The sequence below is a fragment of the Leptinotarsa decemlineata genome, unplaced genomic scaffold (genome assembly GCF_025532065.1).
Source record: "Leptinotarsa decemlineata unplaced genomic scaffold, Ldec_3_MD MMD2_tig00001719_RagTag_RagTag, whole genome shotgun sequence".
NCBI classification, from domain to species: Eukaryota; Metazoa; Arthropoda; class Insecta; order Coleoptera; family Chrysomelidae; genus Leptinotarsa; species Leptinotarsa decemlineata.
In genome coordinates this window covers 2,169,533-2,187,356 of record NW_027412569.1, presented here as the reverse complement: position 1 = coordinate 2,187,356, position 17,824 = coordinate 2,169,533, and the positions used below count along the sequence as shown (strand labels likewise).

The 17,824-nt window shown below is 33.5% G+C and overlaps 1 protein-coding gene across 1 annotated transcript in view; it reads right to left on the bottom strand.

The window, feature by feature from the left end:
• Nucleotides 1-17,824, bottom strand: part of LOC111501877 (microtubule binding protein furry) — a 116,388-nt gene that overhangs the window by 85,813 nt on the left and 12,751 nt on the right. Inside the window, 8 exon segments of the mRNA XM_074176297.1 lie at nt 366-685; nt 739-909; nt 4,972-5,148; nt 5,205-5,766; nt 7,922-8,845; nt 10,756-10,990; nt 16,217-16,562; nt 16,624-16,833. Coding sequence (XP_074032398.1) covers nt 366-685; nt 739-909; nt 4,972-5,148; nt 5,205-5,766; nt 7,922-8,845; nt 10,756-10,990; nt 16,217-16,562; nt 16,624-16,833 — 2,945 coding nt within the window.

Here is a 17,824-nt window from a genome sequence, read left to right as displayed (position 1 = left end):
GACTGAAAGACCACTCACCATACAAAGTAATCGACTTCGTTAAGAAGCTGGGTTCATTTGGTCGAGTGTGAATAGTTGTCAGCCACAATAAACCCTTGCGAGTTGCGGTGAAGGGTGGAATAGACCCACTCACTTTGGACCTAACCTAACCTAACCTATATTTCGATTTGCATCGGAAAGAATAATGTAAATGATTAATATTACATAGCATGCCAAAAAATATCTTCAATATTCTACTGTATTGGCTATATTTTTGGGACCATCCAGTTGAAGTTTTAGCATATCTTGTAGTGGAATGGGGATTACACCTTATGCTTTTTCATTCCAATAAAATATTGAGTAAGAAATAACATTAAGTTACTTACAGCTGAAACTTTTGATCATTTTCCTGATGAAATAACAGAAATGTAGGGTGAGGTCCCTAACGCTGCTTGAATTTTTGTCAGGTTCATTTTCTAAATAATATCGAACCCCATCTATGAATTCGACCAATATGGGAATTAGAGATTGAGAATCTCTGTCTAATACACAGGAGCTTATTGCAAAAGTTCCGTTTTCAGCAATATACTCTAGCAGTCTCATAATTTGCAGTCTTAAAGCATCTCTCCTTCTCCTTCTTCTCACATTCTCCTGTTTTTTATCAATCGCTTCTCGAATGTAAACGGTTAATTCATCAAACAAATCCCTAGAAAGAATATGACATTTCGCACATTCACATAATAAAATATATAACAATACCTTAAAGCAGATCCATTTATATTTCCAAGCGCATATACTGCAGCATCTCTAATATCAGTCACCTCACAACGTAAATGTGGCACTACCAATTTGTATAAAGATATAGAAGAAATATTTGTTGGGGTAAGTTTATTGTCCGTCTTTTCAGTATTGAAACTGTCTGGTGATGAACTGAAACAATTTGAAAAATTATTAATCAGTTCTAAAAAATAAATAAATAAGAAGGCAGGTACAGAGAGTTCCTGAATGTCAGGATAATTGAGAGAAAAAACTCGTTTATGAGGTAACAGAGCATTACACTTTTGATATTCTTCATTTTTCACAAAAAATTATTATTTATTCATCAATTTCTATTTTGTCCCCTTCAGAATACACCTCCTCAGATATAATACACTTGTGCCAGCGTTTTTTTCCTAACCTCGAAGCAGTTTTGATATGCACATTTTGATATGTCCTTGAGCTCTCTCAGTGATTCGGTTTGTATGTCCTCAACAGTCGCGAACGCCGTCTTTTCATGGGTCGATTTGAACTTGAAAACTGGAAAAAGTCACAGGGGGCCAAATCTGGTTAATATGGTGGTTGATGCATGATAACAGTGTTGTTTCTGACCAAAAAATTACGAACAAGCAATGACTAATGAGCAGGTGCATTGTGGTGATTGCTTCTCGCAAACGGGGCATAACTTCAAAATAATAGTCTTTATTGATCGTACTACCATGCAGCAAGAACTCCTAATACACTACGCCACGATAATTGAAGAAAACAGTGAGCAAAGGCTTGACATTTGAGCGAACGTGGCGTCCTTTTTTTTGTAGTGGCTCTCCTGGGCTCTTCCATTGAGACGATTGGACTTTTTTTTCAATGTAATAACAATTTACCCATGATTCGTCACTCTTTTAACGAAATCTGGGTTGCCGTGACATCATTCAACAATTCCTGAGCAATGCTCAAGTGTTTTTGAGCACTTAATTCCATTTTTCACACAAAATTTGACACAAATTCTTTGATTCATCTTTTTCGATAGCAGAAAATCGCCAAACAGGCTAAACAATTTCAATTTTTATGCCTCTCACCAACAAACTGAACATGCTAAGCAGCTAAAACTGTGAACATATGTTTGTGACGAATGTACCAACATAAAAAATCGCTAATCGACTGTACGTAGACCGCGAAATTTTAACTTTCACCTTATTTTTTGAATAGCCCACGTATTTTATCACAGAGTGCATTTCAGTTAAACAGGTCACCCTTTCATCTCCTGATGATGCCAATTTGGTTAGCTATACGTCGGAAGACAGTGTTTTTGTTCTAGTGGAAATGTTCATTTTTCAACATACGCTTCAATTCTTCAATTCATACGGTCGGTCGGTAGCCAAGCGGTTCGGCATGGGTGCTTTGTTCACTCACTCGAATTGACTGCCGTGTTGGTCGGTGGTTCAAGCCCTAGTCTGAACAATCGATCTTCACTTGCTATCGTCTTACCCGTGTTAGGAATCACACGTTAAAAGGTAAGACCTCGTTAATCCTTAGCTCGCACAAGTTTCGACTTCTGAGGGTTGTCGTTCGTAGGGGTGCGACAGCTGGTTAACGGAAAAACAGATTTTAAACAGATTTTTAAACAGAATTCTACATATCAAATGAATTTGACATGTTTCACAACCTTTTTTAAAGTCTCAATATCAAATGATATATTTAAGGTGGCTCATTTAAACTAGAATGTACTAAATGCCTTTTATATTTTTGAACTTATGAAATCCAAACTTGGCCCAAGATCATCTTTTGTCAATATCCATGAAATGATTGATTATAAAAGGTATCTACGAGGGTTGCCTTTTATGTTTTGGGATTTGGCAACCCTAGTGTTGCAATCTGGCAACTGACAGCTCTATCGTAAAGTTGGACATTTTTGAGCTTATAAGTACTCAGAACATTTTGACATACGCGCGCTATATGTGTTGTTTACAGTAACTTTAAAGATTAATCTCGGCTCAAAAATGGAATTAAATCGTGAACATTTTCGTGCGATTATTTTTTACAACTTTTGACGTGGATTAACTCAGCAACAGTGCATGGATGAACTTAATTCAATTTTTGGCGATGAAGCTCCATCAAGGACCAGTGTTTATCGATGGTATGGTGAATTCAATCGTGCTCGTAGTTGACTCCAAGACGAATTTTGTGAAGGTAGTCCAAAATCAGTTGTTGTTCCGAAAACCATTGATGCTGTGCGCAAACTGATATTGCAAGATCGTCATGTGACCTATCCTGAGATTGAGACAACCTTAGGCATTAGTGGGACCAACATACATTCAATATTGCATAAAAATTTGACTGTCAAAAAAATTTGTTCGCGTTGGATCCCACACAATTTGTCAATCACTCAAAAAAAGGCTCGTGTCGATTGGTCAAAGGCAATTCTCAAAAAATACGATCGCCGTGCTTCGGAACACGTCTATGACATCGTGGCAGGTGATGAAGCGTGGATTTACGCGTACGAGCCCGAATGTAAACAGCAGTCGATTGTATGGGTGTTTCAAGATGAACCAAATCCATCAAAAGTTGTTCACGCACGAAGCACTTCCAAGCAAATGGTCGCTTGTTTTTTTGGCAAAAATGGACATGTCGCAACCGTACCACTAGAACGCAGAACAGTCAATTCTGAGTGGTACACAACCATTTGTTTGCCAGTTGTCTTCCATGAAATCAGGAAAACCAACCGCCGAAGACGGATCACTCTTCACCACGACAATGCGAGCTTTCACACATCGGCTCAAACAATTGCATTGAGCTCCCAAAACATCGATTTGATGAGTCATCCGCCGTGTAGTCCTGACTTGACACCGAATGACTTCTTTTTATTCCGCACGTAAAAACAAACTGAGAGGTCAACGTTTTTCGACACCTGAAGAAGCGGTTGCTGCATTCAGCATGCATGTTTTGGAGATACCTCAATCAGAGTGGCAAAAGTGCTTCGACAATTGGTTCAAACGCATGCAAAAGTGTATAAATCTTCATGGGGAATATTTTGAAAAAAAATCTGTCTGTTTGAAATCTGTTTTTCCGTTAATCAGCTGTCGCCCTCATACGAACGACAGCTCTCAGAAGTTGAGAAACTTGTGCGAGCTAAGGACTAACGAGGTCTTACCTTTTAACGCATGATTCCTGACACGGTTGCAGAATCATCCCAACTTCAACCAGATAAATTCTCTCGAGAAAAATATTTGGTCGAGGCAGGAATCGAACCCACGGTCTTCCGATCGTGAGTCGGGCGCACTACCACCGCGGCCAATTCCTCAACAAAAAAGTGATTTTCGATGATTAATATTTGTTTGCGTTCTCTAATCCAAAAATATAAAACGCAACCCTCGTAGGGGACTTTTTTAGGTCCAGAGCCAGTCAACCCATCCGAACTTTTTGTATGTCACTGGCTACTTCTTTTGTAAAAAAAAAAACAAATTGTTCATTCTGTATTTGAACATTCTTGTGTCTGATGTAATATATCAAAATTAAGTAAAAAACATGACAGTTTGAACACAAAATGTTTGCAAGGCGACATAAAAATAATCGGTAAAATTAAAAAATTAACCTGAAAAAAAATAACACCCTCTAAAAAGTTCAATACTTTTTTTACAAACGTTTTATGTACTTATGATGCATTGCTTGGAACCTTTGGTGTAGTAATGAATATTACTGGAGTTCTTTCCCAACACCAAATCGTTATTTTTAACACCTCGACACGTGTTTCGATCACCAAGTGATCATCTTCAAGAGGAAGATTAAACAGTTTAATCTTCCTCTTGAAGATGATCACTTGGTACTCCAGTAATATTCAAACGTTTCATGAACAATGATAACAGCAGGTTGTGTGCTAAGTTTGGAGTTGAAAGCTTCAAAATAATACAGTACGTACGATAATGTTCAAGAATATATTAAAAATGTAATGCCCTGTTATATCATAAATGAAGCATATTCTTTGAAATACATCAGTATTCCTTGATGTTCTTTTGGTTTCGAACCTCCCACAATCTAAAAACTAATCAAATATAGATCAACAGAGAACCTGCTCAAGTAATGGAGAGTAAACTAAAAAGTTCGCCCCAAAAAGTTGCTGCATAATATAATCTCTCTTGGCAGATTTTTTGTTGATCATCAAAAAACATTGATAAAGCTTTCAAGGGTATGGATTTATATAGGTATATATATGATTTAGGAACGCCCTGTATATTTGGATACCTCAAACTCAGATCTGGACTGGCACAGCGAACAATGGGATTCGATATCAGAGGAGCCACTCTAAAAGCGAATGTTATATAGTTTTTCCATAAATGCATGTAAGCATCACGTTCCGTAGGGGGTTTCTTCACAGCAGTTGCACTCCTCAACAGCGAGGCTCTGTTATCATTCAGAGGTCTGAAACAAATCCAAGGATGAAATGACACTGTAACATATTGATGAAACTAACTCACGTCGGATCAACAACAGTATATAAAGCGCTCAGTCTTGTAAATACTATGGGCCACGAATGCATTGTCACAAGAGGGCACAAGCTCAAAATAATATCTTTCTCCAAAAATCCAAAATAACAAACACTCCAGGGATCCACCACCAAAAAATTGTAATTGGCAGCATTCTTCACAGAGCCATCCTCAAATAAACCAGCAGTCCAAATGGAAGAATTCCTATCGGTCAACCATTGCAAATCGATATTAGCCACGGACTGCATGGCTGTTTTTTCGGTTGGAGGCAAGAGTGGTGAACATTTCTCGACGACTTGAAAGCAATACTGATCCATCACGTCGATGAGAGGGGGATGTTCTGAGCAGTTGAGTACCTTCAACAAGCTCTTCACTTCTTTCAATATCAAAACACACAGCCTGCGAGTTGGTAATCTGTAGGTACAAAGCATGACAAGAGCAAGTGCTTCTACCAGGTGGAGAACTGATGACAATGGTTCAGATTTGATTTGATCTGTTCTCTTAGTTAGATTTGGATCTGGTGGGCCTGGTTTCAAATCATTGTAATCCTTGCCTGAAAAAAATTATTTTCACCCCTAAGTTGAAAAAGTAATGAACAATAAAAGTGGAAAACTGAAAATAATATTTAATTCATGAAACGTTACTTTGATTGTTATTCAATGTCACTATAATCTTGCTAGGTTTCCATCTGAATAAGAGTTGTTTTCCATAGTCTTACCAGATACTGAATTGTTCAGTAATTCAAAAAAATCGTTATATTAGCATTTCTCAAATTCTGAAAACGTGATTAATTTTATTTAGATATGTTTACTGAATTCTTGAAGTACCTCTTATGCAAAGCTTTCTGAAAATTGATTTGTTCAAACAAAACATGTGGTCATGGAAAATCGAACATTTGAAATTTTTTCATAAAAAAACTTGGTACTACTTGATTTTGAAGTTCGACAAATTGATAACAGACAAGACAGTGAAGGAATGTTGGAAATGCAGGTCAATCAGCAATATGAAAACTCCAATGAGAAATAGTGAAAATAAATTATACAAGGTGATTCAAAAGTACTTTGACAAACTTCAGGAGGTGATTCCTCACAATATTCTAATATGCATCGATTATCAAATCGATGCATGTTATCAAATATTTAGAAAACGGTTGTTTACAGCGACTAGTAACAAGGGTAGCTTATTTACGTAGATATGATAGAGGAATCGATTTTTTTACTGAAAAATGTGCTAGAAGTACGCCCAAAAAAGTTTCGAATCTTTAAAAAAGAAAAAGACGTGTAGGTGGCGCCCCCTACGAGTAAGACCAATAAGAACATCAGGTTCGAATTCGACATCTCAAAAACCTCCTATTACCAAGTTTCGTTTAATTAAGTTCAGTATTTCAAAAGTTAATAGAAAAAAACTAAAATAAAAATAAAACTTCAACATCCTGTATCTTGGAAACGAAGCGTTTCCGGACATTTATTTATTTGGACAATTCATATTAGAATATTGTGAGGAATCACTTCCTGAAGTTTGTCAAAGTACTTTTGAATCACCCTGTATGTATGTAGAAAATGAAACTCGGATGAAAAATAATGTCATTAAAATAATATATTATTATGTTAACCGCAATTTAGACCTACTAGAAAATAAACGAAACTACCAAGTGAACTAGATGACTTTGTAATCAAGTTACATAGACATTTGGTTATAGTCAAGCAGGGTTATTCTGCTAATTTTGTGGAGCTGCTAGATTTGTAGATCTGGCAGTATTGAATTCGTTCCTTTGTCATCATATTTTTGTAGCCGACTAGAGCTATAGATTTCAGCAGAATAACGCTGCAAGTATTCAATCACTAAAGTTGTTTCCAATAATGAGAATACTAATTTCGCTAGTGATATTACTAATAATATCATCAAGAATGTTCTTAAAATATCAGTAAAAAATAAAATAAAAATAATCATCTATTCAATACTGTTGATCTCTTGAAACAGATCACAATTAATTTTACATTTTACTTTTTTTTAAGGATAACGGGTTCAGATTTGATTGTATTTTGGTAACAGTGAAGAAGAAAGTAATACAAATCATGAAGTTATGAAACTACAAAAATTATTTGGCGCTCTGAGGCAACTTCATTGATCCCAGTGGCGCAGTTGCTTTTTCAGCTGCAGAAAAACCCGGAAGAACCTGCAGCGGCAGATTCATCATAAAGATTTTGAAAGTTATAGTTGTGAAACAGCCGTATAAATCTCATTCCAAATAGAAAGTGCTGAGTGACGAAAAAAAAAGAGCAATTAGTAAAACTAATTTTGGGGTTAAAAAAAGATATTGACAAAATCAAATTTCGAATGTTAAAAGTAATGGTGATCATGATAAAGTAATGAGACAGATATGTGACGAACAATTTAAAAAAATGAAGTTGGAAATCATTATTCTAATGTAAAAGGGTGTCACAGTAACGATGATAGGACCATGTTAAAAGTAAAATTTTTTTATCATTATTATTAATATTTGTTAATTAATATATGTGTATTTTATTTAATCAATATTAATCAGTGTTTGAAAGTTGTCATGATATGACAAAACACAAGGAAATAAGAAAACTGAAATTATTTAATGTTTTTGATACTTTTATTTCAATATAATTTAAATTTTTGTGAATCTTGATGAGAATTCCTCAAAAATTAAAGGTAACGATTGATTTGCAACCAGCACTTACCTAAACGCAATGTATTCGTCGAAAAAGTATTGTTTCCAGTAACAGCAGACTTCCAGGCGCATAACAATGTCAAAATCATCTTCAACCCATGATCCATCAGCTGGGGAAAAGTATCCAAAACATCTTTGGCAACAAACTGGGTGAGGCCCCAGAGAACATCTTGTCGCCAATCAGGAAAATCGACCACCAAACTCTGTAGACTACAATACGACAGCCCTCTTAGTTCTTCATCCATATGAACGGTGAGTCGACTTAGTAGATCAACTAACTCGGCGCTGGTCATTCCGTCAGGTATCAGACGGGGTACGGCAGCAACACAAGTTCGGAATAACTCTATTCTAGGTTTCCTCTCGCCGGTGATCATTTCATCGGGTTCCTTATTAACATTTTGGGTGTTGGTCATCATGAGCGGACGTCCATACTGGGTGTCTAAAGCTCTCAAGATGTCAACGAAAACCCTCCTAACGTGAGGAAAATACGCGTTCATTCCGATACTTCTGGCAGTGTCCTCGGTCAGCATTTTATTCAGAAATGTTTTGCGTACTCTCAAAGTGTTTCCACTCGGCAGGACGCCTACAGATCTAGGCATAGGCGGGTCGCCTTCTTTCTGTTGCAAACTGTCGGCAACAACGAGAAACGCCCTCAGACCAATACTCATTCTTTCAGGAGTTAAAATCAGTTTGAACGGTCGGGCTACAGATAATAAGTCGAAGACAATTTCGCGCATCGCAAAATCTAAACGTTCCTGTGCAATGAACTGGATAATTTTCACGAAAATGTTCAGAGGGGTGTCTCGCGGTACGACGCCCTTGGAACCTTTGGGAAAAAGAGAGTTAACGATGCTTTGGAGTCTCGACTGTGTAGCAGAATTGCTTTCACACTTTATGCGTATCATGTATACCCACAAAAGGCGGTAGAGAGATTCTGTAAGAAAATAATATTTGTTTACAAAAAAACTGAAAAATGTGTGCAGCGGTTCACTTTCACCAGAGGTTAATTATCTCGTACTTTTATTAATCATTTTTTGATTTAAAGCACGCTATAAATATAAATAAATAAATTAATGCAACATTTACACTTCTTTGCTGACATACGCTTATGAAGTTTTCATTATGTTTTAATATTATTCCTAAGCCATTTTGTTACAAGACTTATTTGAAATCCGCATATATAATAGAGTTGCACAATACAAGTGTTCAATCACTTAGGTGCCAAACTCAGTAATGTAATCAGAAATTAGTATAGCTAACCAAATCCTCGATTAACTTGCTGAACTATAAAATGTATAGTATATTTCCTAGTAAAAATGTATGGTATATGTATGTATGTATGTATATGTGTGTGTATATATGTATGTATATATATGTGTATATATATGTATATGTGTGTGTGTATATATCATATCATATTCATCATATTTATTGTATTGTTATCATTTTCAATTGTATAAATTGTATATTGATTTTGAGAATCCTATTGTTACAGTGCTTTTGTATAATATGATTATATTAAATATTAAATGAAATTAAATTAAAATATATTTCTATTGATGATAATTGAAATTTCCTTCACATTCATATTTTAGAGACTAGGAATAAAAATAAGAATTAAAACTATAATTCCTATTTGAAACTTCGGATATCGAGACAAACTATTTCGTTTGATTGTTTACTCAATACAAAAAATATTCCAGAGAGTTTGAATGGCACAAAATTCTAGGGCCCAACGTGGGGCCTTTCTATTTTTTTGAATTAAATATTTCTGGTTATTGTACTCGTGAAACAAATGAGGCTTTTCTGGCCGAGAAACGTAAATTCATATAAAATATGTTCATGTATTTTTTCAGACAAATTATATTTATATTGTAATATTTCAAATATTCATTCACCATCTAAACAAATGAAATAATTACTCATCTAAAAAATACAATAATATTATTCTACAATTGAAACCCTTTCTAATAATTCAATTGAATCAGGACGGAGATTGAACAAGAATGAAAAAGTCACGTTTTTAGTGACACATTTCTATTTGAAAGGATAAACGTGATATAAAAAAATTATCAATTTCAGATGATATCTCATTACTAACATTATTCCGAGTTAGTATTTTGCAATCAAAGTATTAAAGTTTTCGAAACTTATGAGAGTGGTTTCCTTGAATATACCTCAAAATTATCCAAGACTAGTTTTTTCCTCCCCCTGAGATTATATGTATATCCTTGTGATACGCTTACTTTTGTTTCAAGTTGAAAAAAATCAGGGCTTTCCTAACACATTTATTTATGTAATTTCAGAAACAACTAGGGTAAGGTAGTCAGGTTTTATTAACTTTTCAAATTTTCTCTTTTTGTTTGCAATTTTCCATGCTATGATCATTATTATTCCTCTAGCCCTTTGTTCCTCTAGCCTTTTGTTCCTCTAGCCCTTCGTTCCTCTAGCCCTTCATTAATTTTGGATAATGAATGACGAAATTTTTTGCTGCATACATTGCTTGTTCAACATCTCAACTTGGTAAAGAATCGCGAACACTTAATAATTATGTATACAGAAAACTATTATGAATAGTATTTCATACAGACCAATTATAAATAAAAGTCTGATTTTGAGATCGATCAAATTATTTGTAAGTTCGCTTTACAGTTCGCAAATCTTGAAAGAAGTGCTATAAGGCTTCTTCGAGCAGCTGTTGCAATTGATAATTGCAATGAAAAAAAATGAGTCCTGACCTGAATTTATTGCTGCGATACTTCTTACAAATGAAATTATCAACCATATAACCTTGAATTTGAGATAGTAAATGTTGACTATTATATTATGAATTCCAATACTTACCTAAAGCAACTCGGCACATTTTAGGATCCCTATTTTTCAAATGAGATAGACACATAGCAAGAAAATAATGCCAGTTTTGAAGAAAAAACTGTTTTTGACTCACACATAGTAGACATGTGACCAGAGGAAATAATGCCAGTCGATGCTTTGATTTTGTACTAGCATCCAACGTCTGGGCATACAGCATCTCAACGAAATTTTTTAAACAGGGCACATTTACTTCAGTTTTCACAGCCTAAAAAAAATGATATGTGTGATGCCCTTCATTTCTAAAATTTACATATAAATATTTTATTAGTGGAAGGATGGATATTCTATGAGATTTTTTTCAGTAAAAGGAGTCACTTTTATGAAAAAATCAGTTACAAAGTTCTCTTTTGTTATCAATAAGAAACTCTTTTTGTTCAGTCGAGGGAGTGTAAGAGACTGAGAATATACCTTAAAGGGAAACTGTACCTAATCTCCAATTTGATGAATTTTATCACACAATCATCCATAATATTCATTAACAGATCAGTCTTTGACAAACTATCACACTAAATATACTGAAGTCATGAAACATTATAACCAGTTCACATGAATTGTCCTTGCAATTCTATGATCACCAAACGGAAAGTAACCATCATTGAATAATAGACTTATTAAAAACAATACCTATAAATATTAAATGATATAAATAAAATACTTTATCTAATTTCCACTTTCTTAATGAACCCTAGTGGAATACAACCAATGTATGTCATTTAACTTTTTTGTATTATTTGAATTGTATTCTTTATAGAATTCAAGCTGACTATATATATATATATATATATATATATATATATATATATATATATATATATATATATATATATATATATATATATATATATATATATATATATATTAGTTTTAGAGTTGTATATTTTTAAAATTTTACCATTTGATAATTTTTATACATATATTTTTCCTTTTTTATTTGTCTATTTATCTGTTAATTTCAAGGAAACAAGTACTTTGTACTTATCCTTAATCACTTGTTCACTCCATGCAATTGTATTATTCATATATATTCATATATTTTTTTTTTACTGTGAATAAAGTGTCTATTATTATTATTATTATTGATATAAATACGACCAAGGTTTCGTTTTTTACACCATTCTCAAGTATTCTAACACTACTGACCTAAGAGAAATATCTGAGTATATATATCCGAGAATAGGTAATAAGATATATACATACATTAATTAATACCAACTACATAAACTTCAAACTGTGCTTAATTGCAATGTCAACTTTATAAATTCGAAAGTGGAGACCTACACAAATCTGTTTGTTCGTTAAGGGTTCTATATTTTGAGTTTTTAATTGATTTATTGATTTCCATGGCTTCCAACAAATTCATTTTCCTTCCTTTACTACATATATGTAAGATTTTGAGGTTTTCCTTACTTATTTTGCGGTTTGTTTCTTGTAGATGTTCGTACATAGAAGATTTTTTGTCTACACCAACATGTTTACGGAGTCTTACTTCGGAATTTCTACCGGTCTGGCCTGTATATACTGCAGAGCATTCACTACATTCTATTCTATATATGCCAGATTTCTTCATTCTGTCACGTCTAGGTTTTGCATTAAATATGATTTTGCCTAAATTATTATTACTTATGAAAGATGTTATTATGTTGAATTTGGAAAAGTAATTTTGAATATTTACTGAAAGTTTACCTGAGTTATTAATGATGCAGCATGAAAGAATTTGCATCAAATGTTTTCTGAAAAATTGGATTAAGTGCTCAAAAACACTGTTGACAGTAGCATAAGCTGATTGTACTCTGAGTCAGAAAATGTTCACAATTGGTTCAAACTTTTCATGAAAGGTCGAGAAGATGTGAATGATGACGCTCGCTTTGGATTCCCCAGCACATCAACAACCGTTGAAAATGTTGAGTCTTTGCTTGTTGGTAATTTTTTGTCCAAAAACAACATCGTAATCATGCCTCAGTCACCGAATTCACCAGATTTGTCCCCCTGCGACAAGATTGAAGAAACTCATGAAAGGACGGCGTTTTGCGTCGCCTAAGCAGATGAAACCTGAATCACTGATACCAAAAAGTGCATATCATAACTGCTTCGAGGATTTGAAAAACGCTGGCACGAGTGTATTATATCTGGGAGGGATTACTTTAAAGGGAACGAAATAATGAATATTTTTGAGAAAAATGAAAATTCACTTTATTTTTTGATCACTCAGAGTATCTCAAAGTCTCAGCAACGGCTAACTTGCTGAGACAAGAACGTTTAAAATGTTCTGTATGAAAAATAATTTGAACTTTTTGTCTCTATCTAGAACGGATATTGCATGTTCGCCAATTAAATAATTAGATACCTACTGAATGAGATAAATTCATCTACCTCCTAAATATCTAATCAATTATTGTATATACATAACATTTTGACTGTTTTGTTTACTACTTCTCAATTTATATCTTCTTCAAAATGAATTTGTAATTTTTTACAAAAGAGCTCCTTTGTTTTGTTGCATTATTTATTTATTTATTTATAAACATATAATTGGCCAGTAATCAGAATGGCCTACAAAGTATTCTTTGATCAATATAATCTTGTAGTTATTTTGAAAAATATCAAAATAACAAAATAATAAAAACAAAAAATGTGTATATAAAGACGAAAATTTAAAAATATAAAGATGTACTTTAAAGATGAAAAAAAATAAAAAAAATAAAATAAAATAAAGTTATACAACTAAATGTTAGTGTAACTATTGTTTGATAGCTTCAACATGGTAAAATTATACTCAATCAACCTACTTTCTAAACAGTTATCTGCATGTTTGAATACAATTTTCAAAAGTTTTTTTGAATTCAGTCGTAGAAGCAATGTTTGTGAAGTCTACAGGAAGTTTATTGCATTGCTGGATTTCTCTATAGATGGGTGTATCCTGATTTTTCTTTGTTCTCATGTATATTTATTTCAGTCTTACAGCATTCCTTGTATTGTGATTATGTGTATCTCCTACTGTTTCCATGGTCGTATTACGTAAGATGTATTTATTCAAGATTCCATGTATAAGCTTAACTTGTTGAAGTGTAATGGTTTTTATATTTTCAGGAATCCCATTATTTCATAAACAATGTTAATGGAAATTGGTCGATACAAGTTATACAAAGTTTTTATTTATTTGTTTTGTGCTCTTCCTAGTTTGTTAATTAATTGTTGTGATGCATTGCCCCAACATGGTATGAGATACCTTATATGTGATTCAATATAGCTGTAATATATTGTTTGTTTGACATTGTGGTTTATATATTTTGCACAGTGTTTTAATGCTCCTGTCATTGAGACAATTTTGTTATCACTTCGTTGATATGCTCTGTCCACTAGAGTTTATTATCGATCAACAGTCCTAAGTATTTGTAAACTTCGACTTCTTTTAGTAAGTTGTTTATATATAAGTGTATTGTCCGATTTGGTTTGTTTTTGTGCTTTAGCACCATATATACAGTTATTTCAACATTTAATGCTAGCTCATTTATCAGTAGCCATGGTGCTTTAGCACCATATATACAGTTTTTTCAACATTTAATGCTAGCTTATTTATCAATGGCCATTGATAATATTATCTTGCACTCAAACCAGCCATTTTCAGTGAGTGGACATACAAAAGATATAGTATAGGTCCAAGAACTGACCCCTGTGGCACACCAATATTTATATTATACTCATCACTTTGATTGTTTTCTAATGTTGTGTATAATTTTCACTCTGTTAGGTATATATGATGGAATCGGCCGATACTTGATGAAAATCCATAACTAACGTATTCCAAAAACACTTTATTGTGAGATTTTCACTAAATTGTTTTACAAAAACGCAACACGTGTTTCGCCATACAATGGCTTCATCTGGCGTGTCTTTCAACAGTTGAAAGACACGCCAGATGAAGCCATTGTATGGCGAAACACGTGTTGCGTTTTTGTAAAACAATTTAGTGAAAATCTCACAATAAAGTTTTTTTGGAATACGTCTGTTAGGTATGTTTTTAGCAGTTTATAAGCAACACCTCTGAATCCCATATTAAACAGTTTGCTTATAATTTTATCTACGTTCACAGTATCAAATGCTTTTCCAAGATCTACAAATACCGTTATTATATATTTGTTTTTAATCATTTCAAAAGCGACATAGTGCAATAAGTCTGTTGTTGCTCTCATAGTAGATACTTTTTTTTTGAAAGTCATATTTGGTTAACGGAAAAACAGATTTTAAACAGAAAACAGATATGAGTAAAAGCAGAAAGTTTCATTAATAAATCCCACTATTCTGAATTTCTCCACCCAGAATCATTTAAAAATGAAGAATTTATTAAACTATTAATCAAATGGTTATGTTTGATATAAAATTGTTAATTTCAAATGTTACAATCTTGAATACGAGTTAATTATATTACTAAAATAGTTGCATTTGATAATAATTTCTAAGTTATAATGCTATTAATGCTGTGTGAGTTGTGTTGTGAGTTGGTTTCAAAGTGATGGTTGAAATCCGATAAATTTTAAAACCTAAATTAACACATCTTTTTGATCTAACAAAAGACATTATCAAACATAAATTATATTCCTTGGGATTCAGAGGAACTATCTGGAGATGGTTATCATCATATCTTCAGACAAGAAAAGTATATGTATAAGTTCAACAAGAAAGATCTTCTGAATATAATATGGATTATGAAGTTCCCTATCTTTTCATCAGATGCTGAACATATTGTTCGGTATGCAGATGGTACAACTATAGTAGCCAATAGCAACTTCAAGAAGAAAGATCTTCTGAAAACAAAATGGATTTTTCAGTTCCTCGGGGCTCTATTTCAGGCCCATTGATATTTCTTTCATTCGTGCAGATGATATAACTATAGTAGACAGTGCCAACATGCCAGTGTAGCTTCAAACTTAAATGAACACAATAGCTGAACATTTCAGTTTATTGTATAGAAAAAAAATTGTTTGATTGTTAATGCTGGAAAAACGATATGTTTACGATTCTCTTCAAGACAGCTAAGGTCTATTTCATTGAACAGCAACATAATGGTACCCTCTGAAAATGCCAAATTTTTGGGATTATATGTCGACTCAAATATGAGACGGGAAACAAATTTCAACAATGAATCCAAAATAATCAATAATGTATATACGCCATTCTTCAACTCAGAATCATTTTCAATGCATTACAGCTTTTAAATGTATATTAAACTCTGATATATTCACGAATTTCTCATTATATTGTCTTGTGGGGCAATACACATAATGCCAAGCGAATATTCATCACACAAAAAAGAATAATCAGACTAATATTCAGTCTCATATATAATGTATGTGATTGAATTGGAATAAAGGGCTCGTTATTATTATTATTCAAACTACGAATTTTATTCCAAGCGGACTTTTTTTGAACTTACTGCAGCAACAGGAACGAGAATCTCAACAAAAAGTCCAGCCAAAGCATGTTTGATATCTTTATCTTTGACTTCAAGAAAATACTGCCCGCACTCTTGCATAAACTGAAAGGAGGCCTCAAAATCTTCAATGGGAACCATTTTCACTCTGAAGAACTTCATTCCCATCAGCAAACTTATAATGCTCTGAGTCGTGTTTGGACTAGACTCTCGAGACCTGAGATCTTTCAGCTCTGCCATGAATTTAGTTCTGACAGACATAAATCGAGACTGCGCCAAAACTCCTATCACTTCCGCATACAAATCCGATATCATGTGTATATTGGCACTATTCGGACTGTTCTGAATACTATAACACAAACAAAATTACTACAATCAGAATGAGAGTTCTGAAATAAAAACCCACTTACCCTTCATGGTGTTTGAAATGTTTGATTGCAAGATTCTCGATATACTGAACAAGATCCTCATGACCAGGATGCAGACTCATTTGTTTCAAAACCTCAATCAATACGAGACAGAAAATGAATTCCACAGCCAGATCTCGTTTTTCTTTTTGGATATCAGCTTCAGATCGTTCAACAGTCTCTGTAGTATTCCCCGCAACTATATTAATAATACTGAAAACGTTTATATTGAAAGGGTTATATTTTTAGGAGTGATAAATTTTTGGAAAAGAAAGTTTTTTGGCTTTCTACTAATCCAACTTGATACAAAAAATATGGGAATCTTCGAAAGGAAGGAAGGAAGCAATCAATTTCTAAAGAAGTAACTCGATACATAGATGTGTAGATCATGCAAAGAAGTAACTTTCACACAAACTAGAAGGAAAACTCCTCCTGAAACATCTACTTTCATATATACATTGAATTACATGAAAGAAAAAATTCTTTCGAAACAAATTTCACCTACATGGAACACTGTCATCCTCACTGGTAGACATCGATGTTTCGATGCCTTAGGGCTCTTCAGTACCAATCTGGATAACATTATAAGAAAGAACACACAATTAATTTATAAATTACGATTTTGTCACGGAATGAATTTGATCTATTCATGTCATCGATGACATTGTAATGTCATCTATATTAAATCCCAGTCAAAGGAATTCTTGTTTAAAGGTGGATAACAATGTTTCATGTTGCATTTCATTAGTTCGGACTTACATTGTCTAATGTGATATGAATTGATTTGAAATCCCTGAAAGAATCTGTAAAAAATTAAAAAGGTCAGCTGAAAAAATTACAATTACATTGAGCAAAAAAAAACTGAAATTACTATGAAATAAAATACAAGCAACAACCAAAAAAACAAAAAAATTGAACAATTAACACGATATGAAAATTAAAAAATTACCACCAATTTACTTCACGATGTTTCGATTGTTAGTATCCACAATCGTCTTCGGCTGATAACTGGACTTATTCCTCAGAGATCTGACTATTTATAGGTCATCCGAGTGCTTTCACATATCCCCTCTTCCCTCTCTCCGCTCCATTGGTTTTAGCGGAAGGTGACCGTTTGGCGGGAGTTGGTCGTGTCCCGCTTGATTAGAGGTTTCCATATGTTGCGTATCTCTACGCTAGCTTGGCTAAATGCGTTGTTGGACAA